The 23,112-nt window shown below is 45.0% G+C and overlaps 1 protein-coding gene across 2 annotated transcripts in view; it reads right to left on the bottom strand.

The window, feature by feature from the left end:
• SPPL2A (signal peptide peptidase like 2A) overlaps window positions 1-23,112 on the bottom strand; it is a 121,001-nt gene that overhangs the window by 11,195 nt on the left and 86,694 nt on the right. For both annotated transcript variants that reach the window (XM_075345827.1, XM_075345828.1), the window contains 3 exons: window positions 11,307-11,406; window positions 8,535-8,612; window positions 8,186-8,346 (listed from right to left, as the gene is read on the bottom strand). In XM_075345827.1, the coding sequence (XP_075201942.1) occupies window positions 8,186-8,346; window positions 8,535-8,612; window positions 11,307-11,406 (339 nt within the window). The remainder of the gene's footprint in view (window positions 1-8,185; window positions 8,347-8,534; window positions 8,613-11,306; window positions 11,407-23,112) is intronic.

Raw genomic sequence — 23,112 nt, 5'->3', positions numbered from 1 at the left:
TTAGGAAGAACACCAGTGGCGAGTCTTTCTGTAACACAAATGAACAAATGATGCCCTAAGGGTTGCTTCACAAAATAGCACTTTTTTGTCCAATTTTTTGTTGTTCAATGTAGTTTCCCCACACGGAAATATTTTTTTTTTTTTTTTAAGCATTGATGGTTTTAAAAAAATAAACAGAGGCATACCTACCTGATGTCTGCACTAGCTCCAGAAGCGGAGTCTGCTCTGATCGGAAGTCACTGGACTTCGGCACATGTGACTGTCTCCTCCAGGTGGCTAGAAGAGCACGTCCTCAGAGAAACAGTCCTGTTACTTCAAAATAAAGACAACATTGCTTCTGGAACCAGTGCAGATCTGTGACCTGGGTACACCCCCTGGTGTGGGCAGTTCACCGCTGTAGGTGGATCCCAGCACCACTTTATTGTAGCCCAGCATTATTTGCTAGTGCAAATTCCCTCTATCACCTGTAAATGCTGTGATCTCAGTGGAGCAGCCACAAAAACAGAACTTCTCCACTCAGATCATAGCAGTTAGAGGTGATAGAGGGAATTTGTAGCAGTGCATACTGCTGGGCTAGGCTTAGGTGGTTCTGGGATCACTGTAATTACCAGTGAACTCAGGTCCAGGCAGCAGCGCAATGATTTCATCCAGTGACATACTCAACACTGGATGAAGTCATGGCCAGAGCTCTGGTGCCTGGACCTATTCTCACCTCTCATTACTGTTATCTAAGCATAGCAGCTGCAACAACATGACTGCTCCTCTCACTGTAATTATCGGTGAGCACAGATTCCGGGACTAAGACTGCAAGAGTGATTTCACGTCAGTGGATAAAATCACCCCCGCAATGATGATGCATGGAACTGTGCTCATCATTACTTATAGTGATCTGAGCAATTATATTATTGCGGCTGCTCTGCTCAGATCACAGAAATTGTGAGCAGAGCTGTGCATCTAATCCTATCATGTGTGATACAGTCCACTGGGCCATGCATGTAATCCTATCATGTGTAATGTAGTCCGCTGAGTCTCGTATCTAATCCTATCATATGTGATACAGACCGCAGAGCTTTCTACCTAATCTTATGTGTGATACAATCCATTCAGCTGTGTATTTAATCCAATCATGTGTGATACTGAACGCTGAACTATGTAATTACTGTGATTTGAGCACTGCAGCTGCAATGACGTGACTGCTCCACTCAGATCTCAGTAAAGACCAGTGAGCAGAATAGCGATAAGTAACAGAATCATTGTTTCTAGCTGTCCTCAGGGACACTCTATTCATGTCGGTATTAGGGTACCGTCACACTTTAGCGACGCTCCAGCGATCCCACCAGCGAGCTGACCTGGTCAGGATCGCTGGTGTGTTGCTACATGGTCGCTGGTGAGCTGTCAATCAGGCAGATCTCACCAGCGACCAGTGACCAGCCCCCAGCGACGCGTGGAAGAAATGCTGTGCTTGGTAACTAAGGTAAATATCGGGTAACCAAGCGCTTGGTTACCCGATATTTACCTTGGTTACCAGCGCACACCGCTTAGCGCTGGCTCTCTGCACTCCTAGCCAGAGTACACATCGGGTTAATAAGCAAACCGCTTTGCTTATTTACCCGATGTGTACTCAGGCTACTTGTGCAGGGAGCCGGCACTGGCAGCCTGAGAGCAGCGGACGCTAGTAACCAAGGTAAATATCGGGTAACCAAGCAAAGGGCTTCGCTTGGTTACAGCTTACCGCCGGCTACCAGACGCCGGCACCCTGCACATTCAGATCATTACTCTCTTGCTGTCAAACACAGCGATATGTGCTTCACAGCGGGAGAGCAACTTCCAAAAAATGAACCAGCACTGTGTGTAACGAGCAGCGATCTCACAGCAGGGGCCAGATCGCTGCTCAGTGTCACACACAGCGAGATTGCTAATGAGGTCACTGGTGCGTCACAAAAACTGTGACTCAGCAGCGATCTCGCTATGTGAGAAGTACCCCTTACTTTGCAGTCACAAACAAAATGGCTCAGCACTGTTATGCTAAACTTCATTTTCCCTTATTCTTTTGCAAACACTCAAGGGGAGGATGGAGTTACATCAGACACATGGTAGCCGATCCTGCCAACATTTACTGCAGTCATAATGAGAGCTAGCAGTATATTAGGTTTTCATGGCAAGTTTCAGCAGCTTGTTTTTGTTGACATATTTTCTTTAATTGCCACTATATCTCCTGTGCAAGTGAAATAAGGACTAAAATACAATTTAGAACAAGTCACAATTAACTACCTAATTATTAGGATATCTGTCCTACTCCACTATACACCATATTACATTGAATGGCCACTTTACTGGAGACAACAGCCTTTTAACAATTTGAACTTCCCTGTATGGAAATCAGACAGGTGACCCCATAGTGCAACATGAAATCATAGGAATACATTGTGGCTCAATTTTAGTGTGAATCCACATTAAAATGAAAAGAAAAAAAAGAGTGATCTAAGTGACTTAGAATGAACATGGTGGTCGGAGCTAGATTAGCCAAGGCAGGTATGGAAACAAAATACCGTATATACTGGCGTATAAGACGACTTTTTACCCCCTTAAAATAATGGCTACAGTGGGGGGTCGTCTTATACGCCGGATATACGGGGGGGGGGGTGTGTATGTACACTGCAGCGTCCAGGGGAGTTGGTGGAAGCAGCTCTGGAGCACAGGGGAACGCTGCGGCCTGCATCCTTTGATCTCCTGCACCCGCTCATATAATATGCACAGCCGCTGTCCATCTCCAATGGTGCTGAAATCGCACGCAGTGAGGGGCTGGAGCAGCGGTGCATATTCTATGAGCCTGCGTCCCACTGTGATCGCACATGTCCCCCATGTGTTAGATTTGGCCCCCAGGCTGCTGCTCATTCTAAAATAAAAAAGCTTTACTTACCCCTGCAGCGTTTCTCCCTGTGTCCCTGCTTACAGTGTGATCAGGCAGAGAGCTCAGCCTGCTGTGCCGATCACATGACCGCACTGACAACCAGGAAGTGGAAGAACAGAAGCACGGAGCCAGACAGGAGGGAGCTCAGCGCTGCAGGAGATAAGGAAAGAGGGTTTTATTTTACTTTGGGCAGCAGCCTAGGGGCCATATCTGACACAGGGGGACTTGTGCGATCTATAGGGGCCATGGGCAGCACTATGGGGGCGATATCTGACACAGGGGGACTTGTGCGATCTATATAGGGGCCATGGGCAGCACTATGGGGGAGATATCTAACACAGGGGGACTTGTGCCCATTATGGGCCCCAGTGAGCTGCTTCTAACCCCCCAGATGTATGCCCTGCCAATCCCCCCCCCCCCCCGCCGATGCCGCGGGTGCTGTACCCGCCGAGCCGCGGGTGCAGGCCCCACAGAGCAGCAGAGTTGTGTGTATTTCTGTATGTAGCAGAGTTGTATGTGTTTGTCTGTATGTAGCAGAGTTGTATGTGTTTGTCTGTATGTAGCAGAGTTGTACGTGTTTGTCTGTATGTAGCAGAGTTGTATGTGTTTGTCTGTATGTAGCAGAGTTGTATGTGTTTGTCTGTATGTAGCAGAGTTGTATGTGTTTGTCTGTATGTAGCAGAGTTGTGTGTATTTGTCTGTATGTTACAGAGTTGTATGTGTTTGTCTGTATGTAGCAGAGTTGTATGTGTTTGTCTGTATGTAGCAGAGTTGTATGTGTTTGTCTGTATGTAGCAGAGTTGTACGTGTTTGTCTGTATGTAGCAGAGTTGTATGTGTTTGTCTGTATGTAGCAGAGTTGTATGTGTTTGTCTGTATGTAGCAGAGTTGTATGTGTTTGTCTGTATGTAGCAGAGTTGTGTGTATTTGTCTGTATGTAGCAGAGTTGTATGTGTTTGTCTGTATGTAGCAGAGTTGTATGTGTTTGTCTGTATGTAGCAGAGTTGTACGTGTTTGTCTGTATGTAGCAGAGTTGTACGTGTTTGTCTGTATGTAGCAGAGTTGTACGTGTTTGTCTGTATGTAGCAGAGTTGTATGTGTTTGTCTGTATGTAGCAGAGTTGTATGTGTTTGTCTGTATGTAGCAGAGTTGTACGTGTTTGTCTGTATGTAGCAGAGTTGTACGTGTTTGTCTGTATGTAGCAGAGTTGTACGTGTTTGTCTGTATGTAGCAGAGTTGTATGTGTTTGTCTGTATGTAGCAGAGTTGTACGTGTTTGTCTGTATGTAGCAGAGTTGTACGTGTTTGTCTGTATGTAGCAGAGTTGTATGTGTTTGTCTGTATGTAGCAGAGTTGTATGTGTTTGTCTGTATGTAGCAGAGTTGTATGTGTTTGTCTGTATGTAGCAGAGTTGTATGTGTTTGTCTGTATGTAGCAGAGTTGTATGTGTTTGTCTGTATGTAGCAGAGTTGTGTGTGTTTGTCTGCATGTAGCAGAGTTGTGTGTGTTTGTCTGTTTGTAGCAGAGTTGTGTGTGTTTGTCTGTTTGTAGCAGAGTTGTGTGTGTTTGTCTGTTTGTAGCAGAGTTGTGTGTGTCTGTAGCAGAGTGTAGTACCATTGTTTCAGTCCAGTTGTGGCTTTATACAGCAGGGAGGAGCATTCCTTGCTGTACTAAGTGAACATTGGAGCGATTGATCTGTCAATGGCCCTTTAAAAACATATTGTACGGCTCTTGCGGAATTAAAATTAACATGTTGCAATCAAAGCAGACTTTTTTTCATTTGGGAGCGGGGTAGTCTTATACAGTGAGTATATCCCAAATTCTATATTTTTAGGGCAGAAGTTGGGGGTCGTCTTATACGCCCAGTCGTCTTATACGCCGGCATATACGGTAACTTTATTGTATAAGGAAAACCCTCACAGTGTCATAAGAATACAGACAATGGTGTGATCGAGGTAAAACATTCGGTTAAACAGAATCCTGTGGACAACTTGTCGGCAAGTGGGATGTTAAGAACAAACAGGCTGTGCAGTCAAGCAATATGCAACCAAAGATACTGCAGGGGTCCATGTGCACAATGACTCATTTCTTGGCATCACTGTCCAAGAATAACAGGAAGGTTCCAGGGTGCAAAAAAACCCTAACAAAATGGGATCATGGTGCAGTGTTATGACACTGCCTCGTAAGATGAATCCAAATTTATGTTACACCATTCTGATAGGCGGACCACAACTTCTCACGAGCAGCGTGAATTGTTGAACCATTCCTGCCAACTGTTTAGGTTGATATATTTGGAGTGACGGTATAAGAAGTATTTTCGGAGCAAACCCTGGGTCATTTATAACCAGCGGATGGACAGTATGGCTTATTGTGGCTAACTAAGTTTGTCCCTTCATGGGTGCAGTTTACCCCATGGCAGAACACATTCAGTATGAAAAAGCACCATGGTCACAGGGGTCATATAGTCATGGATTACTTCTAGGGACAGGATGGTGAGTTTTCCCGCACTTCCCTGCCTTCAATTCCCTTTTTTATCCTAGATAATACCTCTCTGGGATGGGCTTTTACGGCATGTCAGTGCCTCAATATGATTTTTAGCAATCCAGTTCAAATGTATGAAACGACCTACAAATACTTTCAACCCATAGTGGAATCTTTAGCTTTCAGTAATACAGAAATCTGTTGTGGAAAAGCCTTGGGGGAGGGGGTCTAATGTTTACTAGATGGGTGTCCCTAAAAAAGTCACCATTTAATGTATATAGCTGTAATACAGAGTACAACTAAACCTAGTAAACGCTCTCTAAAAGTGTCAGAAACTGGTCTAAAATGGATTTTCTTCCCTCCCGGAAGTGACAGTTTTCTGCCATAGAGAGGATAACACGACACTACTAGTAATAGTAATAATATGCATTTCTGAAAAGCTAGGACACCATTACATGATCCCTCTGGGATACAGTGCCTACAAGTAGTATTCAACCCCCTGCAGATTTAGCAGGTTTACACATTCGGAATTATCTTGGCATTGTGACATTTGGACTGTAGATCAGCCTGGAAGTGTGAAATGCACTGCAGCAAAAAAGAATGTTGTTATTTCTTTTTTTTTTTTTTAAATTGTGAAAAATTTATTCAGAGTGTCATTTATTATTCAACCCCTCAAACCACCAGAATTCTGTTTGGTTCCCCTAAAGTATTAAGAAGTATTTCAGGCACAAAGAACAATGAGCTTCACATGTTTGGATTAATTATCTCTTTTTCCAGCCTTTTCTGACTAATTAAGACCCTCCCCAAACTTGTGAACAGCACTCATACATGGTCAACATGGGAAAGACATAGGAGCATTCCAAGGCCATCAGAGACAAGATCGTGGAGGGTCACAAGGCTGGCAAGGGGTACAAAACCCTTTCCAAGGAGTTGGGCCTACCTGTCTTCACTGTTGGGAGCATCATCCGGAAGTGGAAGGCTTATGGAACTACTGTTAGCCTTCCACGGCCTGGACAGCCTTTGAAAGTTTCCACCCGTGCCGAGGCCAGGCTTGTCTGAAGAGTCAAGGCTAACCCAAGGACAACAAGGAAGGAGCTCCGGGAAGATCTCATGGCAGTGGGGACATTGGTTTCAGTCAATACCATAAGTAACGTACTCCACCGCAATGGTCTCCGTTCCAGACGAGCCCGTAAGGTACCTTTACTTTCAAAGCGTCATGTCAAGGCTCGTCTACAGTTTGCTCATGATCACTTGGAGGACTCTGCGACAGACTGGTTCAAGGTTCTCTGGTCTGATGAGACCAAGATCGAGATCTTTGGTGCCAACCACACACGTGACATTTGGAGACTGGATGGCACTGCATACGACCCCAAGAATACCATCCCTACAGTCAAGCATGGTGGTGGCAGCATCATGCTGTGGGGCTGTTTCTCAGCCAAGGGGCCTGGCCATCTGGTCCGCATCCATGGGAAGATGGATAGCACGGCCTACCTGGAGATTTTGGCCAAGAACCTCCGCTCCTCCATCAAGGATCTTAAGATGGGTCGTTATTTCATCTTCCAACAAGACAACGACCCAAAGCACACAGCCAAGAAAACCAAGGTCTGGTTCAAGAGGGAAAAAATCAAGGTGTTGCAGTGGCCTAGTCAGTCTCCTGACCTTAACCCAATTGAAAACTTGTGGAAGGAGCTCAAGATTAAAGTCCACATGAGACACCCAAAGAACCTAGATAACTTGGAGAAGATCTGCATGGATGAGTGGGCCAAGATAACTCCAGAGACCTGTGCCGGCCTGATCAGGTCTTATAAAAGACGATTATTAGCTGTAATTGCAAACAAGGGTTATTCCACAAAATATTAAACCTAGGGGTTGAATAATAATTGACCCACACTTTTATGTTGAAAATTTATTAAAATTTAACTGAGCAACATAACTTGTTGGTTTGTAAGATTTATGCATCTGTTAATAAATCCTGCTCTTGTTTGAAGTTTGCAGGCTCTAACTTATTTGCATCTTATCAAACCTGCTAAATCTGCAGGGGGTTGAAGACTACTTGTAGGCACTGTAGCTATTATAAAGCTACAACCCTCAGTATACCTACAGACTGTCCAAGAATGGTGGGAGTTGTAGTTCCACAAGCAGCCATAGAGGTCAGAGACCGTTCCCGCTACAGACGGTCTTATTATACAGAGGGGGGAGCCAGCACTACCTCTGAATGACATGCAACAAATGAAAAGTGTAAAATTCACAAATTCATTCCTACTGTACTATAATGCAAAATGAGATTTTTTAGCAAACAATTGATCAATATTTTGAGCCACCCCTGCCACGTCAAGGTAAATCTCAATAGGGAACGGTTCTGAGATGTCACAGGTATATTTGTTGCTTTTATATGGTTCTGCTTATTAAAATATTTAGGAGGCCATATGGCACAGTGGTAAATTATATCATATAGAGTAGGACCCCCCCTATTGAGATTTGCCGTGACGTGGCAGGGGTGGCTCAAATCAATTGTTTGCTAAAAATCTCATTTTGCATTATAGTACAGTAGGAATGAATTTGTGAATTTTACACTTTTTATTTGTTGCATGACATTCATAGGCAGTGCTTGCCCCCCCCCCCCCCCCATAATGTCTTATTACACAGGGTCTCGCAATGTGCTGCACTTCTTTCTACTGAGGATTTCTCCTAATGAAATATATTAAATTTGAAACCCCCTATGAATGGACTGCAGCCATTAGGTATGTCTCCGAATATCTGACCAGTCAGACGCACTGAGCTACAAGGGCCAATACCTCATAGCAGCCGCCATTCCAGAACTTTTTCATTTCTTTTCTTCTCCAGGCAACGACAGAGCTGGCGAAAAGGGTGCAAGGCACGAGATACAGCAGGGCGGGCTGCCCCATACTGAGGACAATCAGGACAATTAGAGTTAAGATCATCCCCACAGCGTAACCTAGAAGAGGACATCAACATTAGCACGAGGCACAATAAACGATTATTACAGTTCTACAAATTACTAATGAAGTGAAGAAAAAAACATCATTTACATTATCGGACAGATCAGGAGCCACATTGTACACAGTCGATGATGAATACCAGTCATGGGGTCCGTTATAGGACTAGTACTGATACTACACGTACCTATAGTGCAGGATATGTAATATGTGCTAGAAGAGGTGAACCGTACATCAAATCTTCTGCAGTATGCTACCAGCAGGCCTACAATGCAAACACAAAGCCGGGGTTTATTACAGTGTACATAGCCTTTATCCTCCACATTAAATCCTGCTACGAACACTCATATACACAACGGTGTTAAAAAATAAGGAACAGCATAAGCCCATGTCTACTTACTGGAGAGCCCCTGCTATCCAGCAACTCAAAGATTCTTCATCACATTATACACATGTTTATTGCTTCTTGACTAAAAATGTCCCGTTTTGTGTCTCCAGCTCCCAGGCAGAACTATGTGTCTTCACGGTAACAGAAACACAAATCATGTGCCGTTAATGCTGCATCACAGCGCCTGTCTCCCCAATTCAATGTTCTATATTGTTAAAAAGTGAACGAACTTAATGAAGTCAGTGTAACTGGAAGTTTAGGGAATATAGATTGTAATCTGTACTCATGGGGATACATAGAATTGCATTGGAGCTGTAAACACAAAACCGTAGAAGCTTTTTAATAAAGGAAAATTTCCAAAACAATGCAAAAGTGCATTTACTATTTGAGGATCAAACATTATGCAAAACTGACCCTAAGGTAAAGAATCTTAAAAATATTAATAAATAACTAATACTTACTCCTTGATCCACTCACCACCATTGCAGTGCCCCCTTGGGTAAGGAAAGTGGATTATATCCTGTATATTCGCAACCTGACCACTGTGGCCCATCAAGGACAGTACCAGTAGCGGTAGTGATTTCCCCGCTCTAGTGCATTATTAGTTACTAAAAAGATCCTGTCAGTATGAATATTAGACAAAAATTGGAGAAGCTGCAGCAGAATCTCACTGTCCCTCAGCATTTGGGCTAATGCAATTTTGGTGGACGAGTGCTATCCGTGGTTTTCACAGATAGCACTTATAACTAAGAATGAGCGAGCACTACCATGTTCAGGTCTCGTAGTGAGCAGTTGGTACTCAGATGGGCATGACTCGAGCACCTGAGTATAATGGAAGTCAATGGGGAACGCAAACATTTCTCCTTGAAATCTTCTGGAAAAACACTCTAGTCCCCCATTGACTTCTTTTATACTCGAGTAGCACCCATCTGAACATCCAACTGCTCATTACAAGTACTGAGCACCCACTCATCACTACTCATAACCATGTTATTCTATGGGAATACGCAAGTCCCATTTTTTTTCCTTGGACTGAGTGGTTCGCGGAAACAAGTTGGAGACATATGCGATTTTGATCTGTAGGGTTTGATCAAAATTGTCAATGCAAGTGTATGGGTTCATGAAGAAAAATTTGATAGCGTTTGGATGACATCTGAGTGCAGTCTGAGTTTAATGGACTAACAGAATGGAGAAGGTGGGGAACTCACTTTTTTCCCTCTACGTACAAAAAAACCTGATGGCACGCTAACTAAAGTCAGATCAGGATAATCTGACCATTTTTCTTGGATGTGGAGAAACTGGTCGTGTGACCCCAACCTTAGTGTGAGGCTCCTGCTGTGGAAGGGATTAGTAAGGATCATGTTCCAGTTTTTATGCCACAGTCTGTGTGTGACTTTCATGCTGTGAGAGAAGCAGAGAGAAGCATCAGAGGGAAGCATCTGATGGGCGAGAGCTCACAGCACAGCTCTCCTGGTATCCTCTCAGCACAGTTATAAAGAGGAAATCAACATTTACAGATAGAAATTAGACATTTCTGGTTGCATTTAAATGAATTTATCAGAAACTGTATCCCCCACCCAAACCACTAACATGACAGTGCATTGGGGCATGACGACGCACTTACAGCTCCTCAGTCTCCACTGTATTCCTGAACTAGCAGCACAAGATGTACATAGAGTAGTTTTTAAGTAATACATTCTGTATTTATTGGGAACCTGACAGCAGTTTTATACAGCTCGAACCACAGGCAGCATGAAATCAGACAGCCGGATAGGTTTTACTCTGTTTCCGAGACTTTGCACAGACTTTGCAAGCAAGCCAGGGACTATGTGACTCTGATGACTAGTCCGAGGTAGGTCCTCGGTGGCTTGTCTCCACATCTATAGACTGACAGGTCTCTCTGTAGGAGTGTCTAAATAGTGACACTTGTCAGTCTAGGTAAGAAGAGCAGGAAGAAGCCACCGGGGACCGGCCTCAGACGGTTAGTCAGTACTAGAAGTGGGTCAATATCATGCAATAAACTATAGATTATTCATAACTACCGTAGAAGCTGTGGAGCCGACTACTTCCAGGAGCCATGAACTAGGCCTAGAAATGTACCTGTCAGTACACAACTAAGGGCAAGTATAATATAATACATTTAGGAACTTTTATTTCAAATGAAAGGACAGATGTATAGGTTTTATCGCTACATAACACCAACACAACAATGATCTCTGCAAAGGTGAAGAACAGTACAAGTTACTGTAAGCTGTTCATAACACTGAAGGCTGAATTAAATGTGTTCACAAACAATAGGGTTTAAAAAAAAAAAAAAAAAAAAAATCATAGAGTATTGCTAATTGTTTTAATAAATTACACCACTTTTTTTTTTTTTTACCAATTTTAGGGGGTGACCTGTGCATGGCTAGTTATGGTTTCTAAATAGAAATTAAGTACATGTCTCCCCCTAGTGGTGACAACAGGCATCACATTTATCAAGAAAATATTCCAAGCTATTTCTGCAGCTGATTTCTAATATATTATACACATTATCATAGCATAGAAAATGACTTTTTTTTCTATACTTACCGGGTACAATGATATCTCCAAAGCCCAATAATGAAAAAGGCATCACGCATAATTTTACAGCAGAATAGTCCAGCCTAGGTACCCTAATAACTACAGGCAACTGGAAGACAAGAAAATGACAGCCATATTTGAAAGTCTGACATTAAAGCTGGCTCTAGATATAAAGAGCTCCATTATAAAACAACCATCTGACAGCTTGTTAGAAAGGAGAATAAATCATATGTATTGTAGGAAATATGAGCAGGAGAAGATGTATGGAAGTAAATATAGAAGGGACAGATTCTGAAATAGTTATACAATCTTCTCAAAACTAAGAAGGAAAAGTCATGAAATTTTTGATTCATAGAAACGTTAATGTTATGTAAATGGTGAAAAAATGGAACCAAAATACTAAATGAATTGAGATATTTTAACAATTGATTATGAGCGTCAAGTGCAGAAATACTAGCACTTACACGCCTTGGCATGTTATCAATGATGTCCGAGGAACGTTCTGCCACATGGATTGCACTTCGGCAAACAAGTTATCAAGATCCTCTGCTGGCAGCTCCCTTTGTATTTGCTGACTAATGATGTCCCAGATGTGAGTGACAGGAGGCAAGACTATTGATGACGCAGGTCATGGTAGCACGTTAGGACTACAGAGGTTGCGCTCAGTAACATGAGCAATATATGGCCAGAAAAACTGCTCCTAGGACACTTGGAAGAAATGGCTGTACCACTGGTTCCATGACGAAATCAATGTAATGCCGTGTTGTTAAAGGGGTTGTCCGACATAACAAAAATGTTTGAGTTTAAGCTAATCTGTGCTGTATTGTCATATTAATCACCCCTACATTGTTATTTTTTGTTTTCTAACTTTTGTTCCTCTTCAATTATCCCTTTATTCTCTGCAGCTTCTTGTTTACATTCAGCTCCAGCAAACATGACCACTTCCTGTGCTGAACCTCCCAGTCACAGCTAGCACCGCCCGGCCTCAGTGTCCAGCCCCACCCCAGTGTCCAGCCCCACCCTCTGCCCGCCCCCTGCACACACTTTCCCTGTCAGTATATTCTGCCCCAGCACTGACCTCTCATCACTACACGGCAGATCACTACAGGGCAGGACACTGCAGGGCAGCACATTACAGGACACTACAGGACAGGACACTACAGGTCAGGACACTGCAGGGCAGCACATTACAGGACACTACAGGTCAGGACACTGCAGGGCAGCACATTACAGGACACTACAGGTCAGGACACTGCAGGGCAGCACATTACAGGACACTACACGGCAGGACACTACACGGCAGATCACTACAGGGCAGGACACTACACGGCAGATCACTACAGGGCAGGACACTGCAGGGCAGCACATTACAGGACACTACAAGGCAGCACATTACAGGACAGGACACTACAGGGCAGCACATTACAGGACACTACAAGGCAGCACATTACAGGACAGGACACTACAGGGCAGCACATTACAGGACAGGACACTACAGGGCAGCACATTACAGGACAGGACACTACAGGGCAGCACATTACAGGACACTACAGGACACTACAGGGCAGCACATTACAGGACACTACAGGACAGGACACTACAGGGCAGCACATTACAGGACACTACAGGACAGGACACTACAGGGCAGCACATTACAGGACACTACAGGTCAGGACACTGCAGGGCAGCACATTACAGGACACTACACGGCAGGACACTACACGGCAGATCACTACAGGGCAGGACACTACACGGCAGATCACTACAGGGCAGGACACTGCAGGGCAGCACATTACAGGACACTACAAGGCAGCACATTACAGGACAGGACACTACAGGGCAGCACATTACAGGACACTACAAGGCAGCACATTACAGGACAGGACACTACAGGGCAGCACATTACAGGACAGGACACTACAGGGCAGCACATTACAGGACAGGACACTACAGGGCAGCACATTACAGGACACTACAGGACAGATCACTACAGGGCAGCACATTACAGGACACTACAGGACAGGACACTACAGGGCAGCACATTACAGGACACTACAGGACAGGACACTACAGGGCAGCACATTACAGGACACTACAGGGCAGGACACTACAGGGCAGCACACTACATGGCACTACAGGGCAGGGCACTACAGGGCAGGACACTACAGGGCAGGACACTACAGGGCAGCACATTACAGGACACTACAGGGCAGGACACTACAGGGCAGCACACTACATGGCACTACAGGGCAGGGCACTACAGGGCAGGACACTACAGGGCAGGACACTACAGGGCAGGACACTACAGGGCAGGACACTACAGGGCAGCACATTACAGGACACTACAGGACAGGACACTACAGGGCAGGACACTGCAGGGCAGCGCAGTACAGGACACTACAGGACAGGACACTACAGGGCACTACAGGGCAGGACACTACAGGACACTACAGGGCAGCGCACTACAGGGCAGCACACTACACGGCAGCGCACTGCACGGCAGCGCACTACAGGGCAGGGCACTACAGGGCAGGGCACTACAGGGCAGGGCACTACAATACAGCATTGCAAATAACAGCCCCACATCGGGCTCTGCACCCCACACCACATCAGGCTCTGCACCGCATACACACACATCGGGCTGTGCACCGCATACACAAACATACATACACACACACACCGGGCTGTGCACCGCATACACACACACACACACGCACACACACACACACCACCCCATAGGGAGTACATACTCACCCATCATCGGTCCCCGCCGCTCCTGCACGTTCGCGCGCTGTCTGTGCTCTAGACCTATCAACACAGTGGTGACTTCACCGCTGTGCTGAAGAGAGCTCAGACAGCGTGCAAGATGAGAAGCAGCGCTGCGCTGCTTCTCATCAGCACTTTCAAATGTACCGGCATCGGTGATCTGTGATGCCGGTATATTTGAATGTGTGATCCTGAGCAGGGGGGGGCCGGTGCTGGAGCTGACACCACGGCAGCTGCCGCCAGGCCCCGCCCCCAAGTCACGGACCCCCACAGCAGTGCAGGGGGAGGTGCGGGGAAATGTGTGGGAGGGTGCAGGGAAGGGGGGCGGGGCTCATCGCACTGTACAGCCCAGCATGGAGGCGACATGCTGTTTCCACATTTGCATGTCAACATGGCCCTGCCCATGTAGACATGAAATGACCGGAAGCAGCAAAATCGCGGCAGGAGCGGTCACAAGACCGCTCTGAGCCGGGGGAGAGGGGCTGACAGCAGGGCAGGTAAGTGGTCTCTATCTAATTACCTGCCCCAATGTAGCCCAATAGGGAAATAATAAAAAAAAAGCAAATTAAGCCGGATAACCCCTTTAAGTGTTTCTGGAATGAAGACTAGATGGGTCTGCCTACAATATATTAGGCCACCAGACACCATAATCCCAGAAGAAGGAACGGTGTGACATTACCTCATGAAAGCCACTTTATTAACCTCAAGCCAACACGCAAAGGCTATCGGGGTGCAAAGCAAGACAGCAATGGAGGCCTATCCTCTGTAGTGAGGAGTCCTGTTCTTGTTTTGTACAAAATGATAGCCAAAGATTGATCTGGAGAGCACGTTGGCAATGCCGTTGAGAGGCCTTCAAAAGGGAACATCGCACTAGTCCAATCCCTGGATTACAGTCTGGGGTGACAATGTACAGTAGCTGGGCCACTCTAGTTTTCATTCCATATAAACCAACAGTTCGGTGTTACATTGATTTAGTTGTGGGACCAGTGATAGGGCCATTTATCCAAAGTGTCTCATGAGCAGAGACGTTTTTTTCAACACCACAATGCTAGGCCACGTGTGGCTCATGCTACTGTGATCTGGCTGTGTGACCTAAACATGCTACCGTTGCCTGCAGACTTATCTCCCATTGTGCACATCTGGGACATCACTGGTCGGCATATACAATGGGAGTTGCCAGTAGAGAGGATCTTGAGGATTTACATGCCCTAGTGCATTTAGCATAGCAGAACATTCCTCACACAACCATTAATAGCGTCACTGAAAGCAGTCAAGGCGAGTAAGTGTGGGTAGTTCTGTATGTGGCGCTCATATGCAATACTGAATGAATAGTAATGATAAAAAAAATTATGAAAAAATGGAAACAAAATGTTCTATTCATTAACATGTCTATCCATCCTGTGAGTTACAGAATTCTATGACTTTTCCTTCTAAGGCTATGTGCCCGCAGGACCTTGTTTCTGCGGATTTTGCCGCGGAAAACCTGCGGATTTTTCAGGATTTTCCAGATAAATCCGCAGGTTTTAGCATGTTGTACAGTCACTCCCCATGTTATCCTAAGGGATATGGGGAGTGCTGTGTCCACGCTGCGGAAAGTGCAGCTGCCGAACATGCTGTGGATGTCCGCATCCGCACGTATAATTGCATGTCAATTATTCCTGCGGATTTACCTGCGGATGTCCCGGACCTCCGCTATGGAGATAGAGGCCGGGACGTCCGCAGGTAATTCGCATGAAAGTCCGCATGTTTCCCGCAGCTATTCCGCTGTAATCTAGCAGCTAAAAATAGCTGCGGACGCCGGCGGGCAGCTGCGGGAAACATGCGCTCGTACCTGCAGATACATCCGCAGGTATGAGCACCCGTGGGCACATAGCCTTAGTGCTGCAATTTTAATTTGAGTAGATCTGGTTAGTGACTTGTGAAGTTGCCATTTGCAAAGAGTGGGAGTAGTTTTGATAAAATTGGGTAGTCTAAAGGCCCTGTCACACACAGAGATAAATCTGCGGCAGATCTGTGGTTGCAGTGAAATTGTGGACAATCAGTGCCAGGTTTGTGGCTGTGTACAGATGGAACAATATGTCCATGATTTCACTGCAACCACAGATCTGCCAAAGATTTCTCTGTGTGTGACGGGGCCTTTAGTCCTTTCTCCCTTGGGGTCAGTAATCAGCCACGTTTCTTCGAAAGAGGAAATTGAAAATGATAAGTTAACAAGATAATGCTGGACACAAAAGCACTGCCACATTATCTGGAAAGACTAAAGACTCGGCTTTTCTAATTTAAAGAGTTATTCACATTTCTTTTATGAACAAAAAAATTGCAAGCCATTTGCAATTTTTCTTTTCATTAAAAATTCTATCCATTCGTCATACTGGAGGTATTTTTAATTTCAATGTTTATGGCTTATTGGCTAGGAAAGCAGCCACTGCTGAAGTGAAGCCAGCAGTGGCATAACGCGCTCCTTCTTTATCACGCTTGCAAGAACGACTCTGAAGATGGCTGTGGTCGTGTGAGCACCTTAGCTCCCGATTCAGCCAGCTTTGGGGCTAATGAACTCTAGCAGAGGCAATGTTGCCACATACAGCGCAGTTCGTGACAACCCATTTAATGGTACAAAACAGAAGCAAGTCAAGGAATCCAGCAAGTGACATTATGCGTCCCCAATGGAGTCAGTCATTCTTAGGTAAAGCTTTACTCCAGCCACAAAAATACCGGCTTGAATTAACACATGAACACATGGGAATTATGTAGCATGAAGTGGGGAAATGATCAGAGTACTACAGGCTATGTTATGCGAGTGATTACACATGGATGATAAAGCTGAACATTGTGATTGACAATGAAAGGGAATCTGTCAGCAGGTTTTTGCTATGTAATCTGAGAGCAGCATAACGTAGAGGCAGAGATCCTGATTACAGCAATGTGACACCTGTTCGGCTGAATGCTGCCATTTTGATACAATCACTGTTTTCTCTGCTACTGATCTATTAGTGCTCAGAATGCAGTATACTGTGCATTGATAGAAAGTTTCTAATCAGTGATGTGGGAGGGGATAATGAAGAGCAGGAGGACTACATGACATGAGATGCCTAGTCCTCTAGTGATAATCTCATTCTGATAAAACACTGATTTTATTCAAAAAGCATACTTAGTGACACCACTGAAATCTGAGATTACATAGCAAAAACTTGCTGAAAAATTCCTTTTACTATATTGGCCCAATGCTATGATAGCCAACTACTCAGACAATGTTAGCATTTACAAATATGTTTAGCACAGCTGCCCTATAACTGTGACAGGTAATAAATCTAAGCAGACAAGCATATCAAGGTGGACTTAATTGGATTAGAAGAGTTTAAAACACAATAATGATAAAAATGTATTTATTTTTATAACTGGCTCCTGAAATAGTTTTCCTAATTCCTTAGGGGGGTTCCGAGCTATGTTCCTGCGTATCCTGTTGCCTAAGTGCAAGTAATATAACGCTATGTACTGTTATAGCTGGTGGAACTTCCTGTGACTTTTTCTGTAAATGTAGCCAAAATGTATTTAAACAGTAGACACACACACACACACACACACACACACACACACACAAACACACACATCATCAAGTAGTCCGAAGAGTCACTAAAGCCTGGAGAATTCACTCACATGAGAATCAAGAATAAAGAGGAACTTTGAGTCAGCAAATAAAATAATAATTCAAAGGCTATGTGCGCACGCTGCGTTCTGTCTAGTGCAGAAAAAACGCACCCTCTGGCACACTGGACAACTGTAAACACTGCATTGTAAAAAAAAAAAAAAACAAAAAAAAAAAAAACTGCAACCAAAACGCATGCATTTTGGATGCGTTTTGTATGCATTTTTGTCAGTGCAGTCCCCTAGCAATTCAGCTCTGCTACATGCCCGCTGACAGCAGACACAGACAGTCGCGCGATGAGAATGAACTTGGATGAACTTCACCCGACTTCATTGTCACCCCGCGGCTATGTCTGTGTCGCATCCTGAATAGGGGTCACCCGTGAAGGACTCACCGGTGACCGCTAATCCCCTGAGTGACTGAAGTAAACAGCACGATCAGCGGTACCGTCACTCAGGTTACCCGCGGCCACAGTTGGAGTCCTCCACCTGAGAGCGGTGGCCGTGGGTAACCTGAGTGACATCATCGCTGATTGGGTAGCTCACTTCAATTGCTGCGTGGAGCTCACAGAGAGCGGTCGTGGTCTGTGGCCGTTTTATGTAGCAGAGCTGAAAGTGTCGTGGGACCTCGTGTGGATTACGTCGGACCCGGATGGGTGTTTGGGGATTAAAAAAGTGGTGAAAGAGGGTGGGTTTTTTGTCTTTTATTCCAAATAAAGGATTTTTTGGAATGTGTGTTTATTTTCTTTAACTTAGAGGTTAATCATGGAAGGTATCTCGGGGAGACGCCTGCCATGATTAACCTAGGACTTAGTGGCAGCTATCGGCTGCTGCCATTAACTCCTTATTACCCCGATTGCCACCGCACCAGGGCAATTCGGGATGAGCCGGGTAGAGTCCCGGGACTGCCGCATCAAATGGATGCGGCAATTCCGGGCGGCTGCTGGCTGATATTGTTAGGCTGGAGGCTCCCCATAACGTGGAACTCCCCATCCTGAGAATACCAGCCTTCAGCAGTGTGGTTTTACCTTGGCTGGTATCAAAATTGGGGGGGGGACCGCACGTCATTTTTTTAAAAATTATTTATTTATTTTACTGCACGATATAGACTCGCCCACCGGCGGCTGTGATTGGTTGCAGTAAGACAGCTGTCATTCAGCATGGGAGCATGTCTGACTGCTACCAATCATAGGCGCCGGTGGGTGGGGAAAGCAGGGAATACGAGATGGAATAATGAGTGGCCGGCATTTTCAATACAGGAAAAGTCGCCGGAGCTTGTGACAGCCATGCAGCGCCACGCCGGTGATCGGTGGGTATGAAAGAGAGAGGGAGAGACTGACCGACAGACAGAGAGAGAGACAGAGCGACCAACTGACAGAGAAAGAGACCGACCGTCAGAGAGAGATTGACCGACAGCGACAGAGAGACTGAAACATCTGCATTTTGTTTGTCAAAAAAGCATGCGTAACGCAACAAAAATGCAGTCCAAGTGCATTTTGGTTGCGTTTTGACTTACATCATTGATTTCAATGGGTGGAGAACGCAGCTACAACGCACAAAAGAAGTGACATGCTGCTTTTTTTTCCGCATCGATTTTTGGCATCCAAAACGCTGCGTTTAAAAAAGCAGCGTGCGCATTGAATTTTTGGACTTCTCAGACTTTGCTGGGGAAGCAGAATGCATGCAATTTGGCACTGAAACACTGCAGTTTAAAAGGCAGCGTTAACGTGGGAAAAAACGCAACGTGCGCACACAGCCAAAGGGTTGCATGAAATTGAGAAGGTGAGTATCTGATTTTTTTTTGTATTATATTATTTCCGCCTATGAAAATAAATAGATCTGTTTTCCGTGATGACCCATTTATGTGAGCATGGTTTGCTTTCTTGAACTGTTTTGGATCATAACTGGATTTCACATATTTATAGTTTGAATGTTGCAAATTTCTATGAAATGGATTAAGATGCTATAAAGTCAGGGAACTGTTATTACATATTAATGTACAATTACAGTGGTCACCCATGACTTAAAACACAAACAAACAGCTAATAATGCAATATAAAAAGAAAACATTATTATTTCCACCGACCATATAATACTGACGCTTCACTCTGATCTTGTTTGCATACAGCCTGTAAGTGACCACGTCAGTCGATAAGTGGCTGTGGTGGTCATGTGATAGATCACGGACATAAAAAGGCAAATTGGACATAATTTCACACAAAACGTCAAAAATGGGCAGGACAAAATTGTTGGCGCCTTCAACAATATTTGGTTGCACACCCTTTGGAATAAATAACTGCAATCGCTTCCTATAACCATCATCAAGGTTCTTCTTACATCTCTCAACTGGAATTCTGTACCGCTCTTTTGCAAACTGCTCCAGGTCTCTCATGTTCTCCTAACAGTAATTTTAAGATCTCTCCACAGGTGATCAATTAGATTTAGATCCGGACTCATTGCTGCCACTTCAGAACTCTCCAGCACTTTGTTTCCATCCATTTCTGGGTGTTTCAGGAAATATGTTTGGGGTCAAAATTTTCTATAAAAATTTTGTCTTCTTTATTGAGAAATCAAATGCATGATAAAATCAAATATATCCCATGATGTAGACCTAATAAGGCCACCGCCTATGAGTAAGGAGTCATCACCGAAACGCATAAGGCGGGGGGTCTTATTAGGCTCACATCATGAGACATGTTTGATTTTTATCATGTATGTGATTTCTCAATAAAGAAAACAGAATTTTTTATGGTAAATGTTGGTGCTTTTCTCCACCGAATTCTTTCTTAGAAGGATTTTGGCTTATTCATGTACATTTTGGCAAACTGCAGTCCAGCTTTTTATGTCAGCAGTGGGGTCCTCCTGGGTCTCCTGCCATAGCCTTAGTCTCCTGCCTTTCATTTCATTCAAATGTGGATGGACAGTTTGCACTGACACTGATTCGCCCTGAGCCTGCATGAGAGCTTGAATTTTTTTGGAAGAACTTGATTGGGGCTGCTTATTCACCATCCAGATTATCCTACGTTGCAGCGTTTTATGAATTTTTCCCTGCCGTCCATGTCAAAGGAGGTTAGCTTCAGTGCCAGGGGTTGTAAACTTCTTGATTATGTTGCACATCGTGGACAAAGTCACATCAAGATCTCTGGAGATGGGTTGGTAACCTTGAGATTGTTGATATATATTTTAACAATTTTGGTTCTCAAGTCAGTTCTCTTCTCTTTCTAATTTCCATGCTTAGTGTGGCACACACAGACACAATCCAAAGATTGAGGCATCTTCTCCCCTTTTTTCAGTTGATTTTCATTTTGCCAAAACCTGTTATTTGCCACAGACGAGTCTGAACCAGCATCACATGCTTGCAACCAACTTGTTTACCCACAATTTTGGAAAGGTGGGAACAATTTTGTCAGGCCCATTTTTAGGGTTTTGTGTAAAACTATGTCCAACTTTACCTTTTTTTTCTCAGGTTTTTTTTGTTTTGTTCCAATACACACAATGGAAATAAACAAGTGTACATAACAAAAGTCGTATAATTGCAATAACTTTAATGAGAAAAAATAATTTTCTTGAGCAATTTCAAGGGGTCCAACGCTTTTGGACATGTCTGTATATGTTCAATAATTGCAGCGTGCTGATGCATTTTGTTAGTATATATGTTTAGATATTGGCTATGGGGTACATATATAAAAAATAAAATAAAATAAATACCATGGTCTTGTTCACATATCAAATTAAAAAAAAAAAGGGGGGGTGAGAGCGGTGTTTGTGTGTTGCGCTGTGTGTATTGCGTTGTTTGTGGAGCGCTGTGTGTCTGTAGCGTTGTGTGTGTGTGTTGCGCTGTTTGTGTGGGTGTGTGTGTGTGTTTTGGTGGGAGGTATGTTTTGTGCAATGTGTGTGTTGTGCGGTATGTGCGTATATTTTCGTGTGCTGCGGTGTTTGTGTGTTGGGTGTTGTGTGTGTGCGGCGTTGTCTGTGTGTGTGGGTGTCTGTGTAGGGCGGTGTTTGTGGTTCCCAGTGTGTGTGTGGTGTGTTGTGCAGTGCGTGTGTGGCGGTGTGTGTGTTTTGGGGGGGGGAGGTGTGCACTCCCCATTGTGCTCCATCCCCCATGCTGCGCATTCCCCATCGTGCTCCATCCCCCATGTTGCGCACTCCCAAACGTGCTCCATCCCCCATTCTGTGCACTCCCAAACGTGCTCCATCCCCCATGCTGCGCACTCCCAAACGTGCTCCATCCCCCATGCTGCGCATTCCCCATCGTGCTCCATCCCCATACACGCACACACCCGATCGCATACACGCACACACACATTGACGATATTGCACATACGCGCTCTCACTCACAACATCCGGAGATACCACATGCTTCTGGCCATGTGATCTTCTGGCAGGTCCTGGAAGGTCACTGCACGCACAGTATCGCCGCCGAGAAGCAAGCGATATCACTGGAAGTTGTGAGTGTGTGGATGCGATCTGATGTGTGTGTGAGGTGTGTGTGAGAGTGAGTGTGATCTGATGTGTGTGTGTCTGTTGTTATGTGTGTGCGTGTGTGTGTGTTCCGCCGCTGCAGGACCTTGATGTGCTCACCTGGGAGCCGGTGTACGCTGGTAACCATGCTACACAATATTACTCGATGTGTACCATGGTTACCAGCGTACCCCGCCCCCCGCTCGCACGGGAGCCCACACCAGCGTACACCGGCAACCCCAGCAATGCGAGGGTATGTGTCGGCTGGGTTGCCGGCGTACGCTGATGTGGGCTCCCGGGGGTACAGCACTCACCTGGGAGTCGGGGCTCCGTGTCGGTTCGGAGAATGCGTGCGGGGGGCGGGGCCAGAGCGAGCGTGCAATGCGTAAGGGGGCGGGGCGGGGCCGAGTTGCCAATGCGTGCAGGGGACCGGGGCGAGAGGCCAATCCGTGTGGGGGGGCGGAGCCTTGGCGAGCGGACAAACCGTGCGGGGGAGTGGAGCTGAGGCGAGGCAAGCGGCCAATCCGTGCGGGGGGCGGAGCCGAGGCGAGCGACCAATGAGACGCTTGTCGCGGTAAGGACAGAATTTTGGAACAAGACAGACAGACAGACAGAATAAGGCAATTATATATATATAGATATACACACACACACACACACACACACACACATATATATATAATCTGTATATGTATATTTACATTAACAGCTATTTATAAAAGGAAGGTATAAGCGGGGTAATAAGATCTGCAATTACATTTCATAAAAAATATCATCTGTTCTTTTCAGTGATGAAATAGTGATTCAGACACATGTAGCATGACAGCAACAGATTAAATGAAAATGCTATGAAAAACAAAACAGGAGGTCAACATGATTATGAGCATGTGTCTCATGTAGTGAATATACAATAAGATCTTAGAGTGTGATAAAAGAATCCATT

This window comes from Anomaloglossus baeobatrachus, chromosome 4 (genome assembly GCF_048569485.1).
Source record: "Anomaloglossus baeobatrachus isolate aAnoBae1 chromosome 4, aAnoBae1.hap1, whole genome shotgun sequence".
NCBI classification, from domain to species: Eukaryota; Metazoa; Chordata; class Amphibia; order Anura; family Aromobatidae; genus Anomaloglossus; species Anomaloglossus baeobatrachus.
This window is presented reverse-complemented; position numbering and strand designations above follow the sequence as displayed.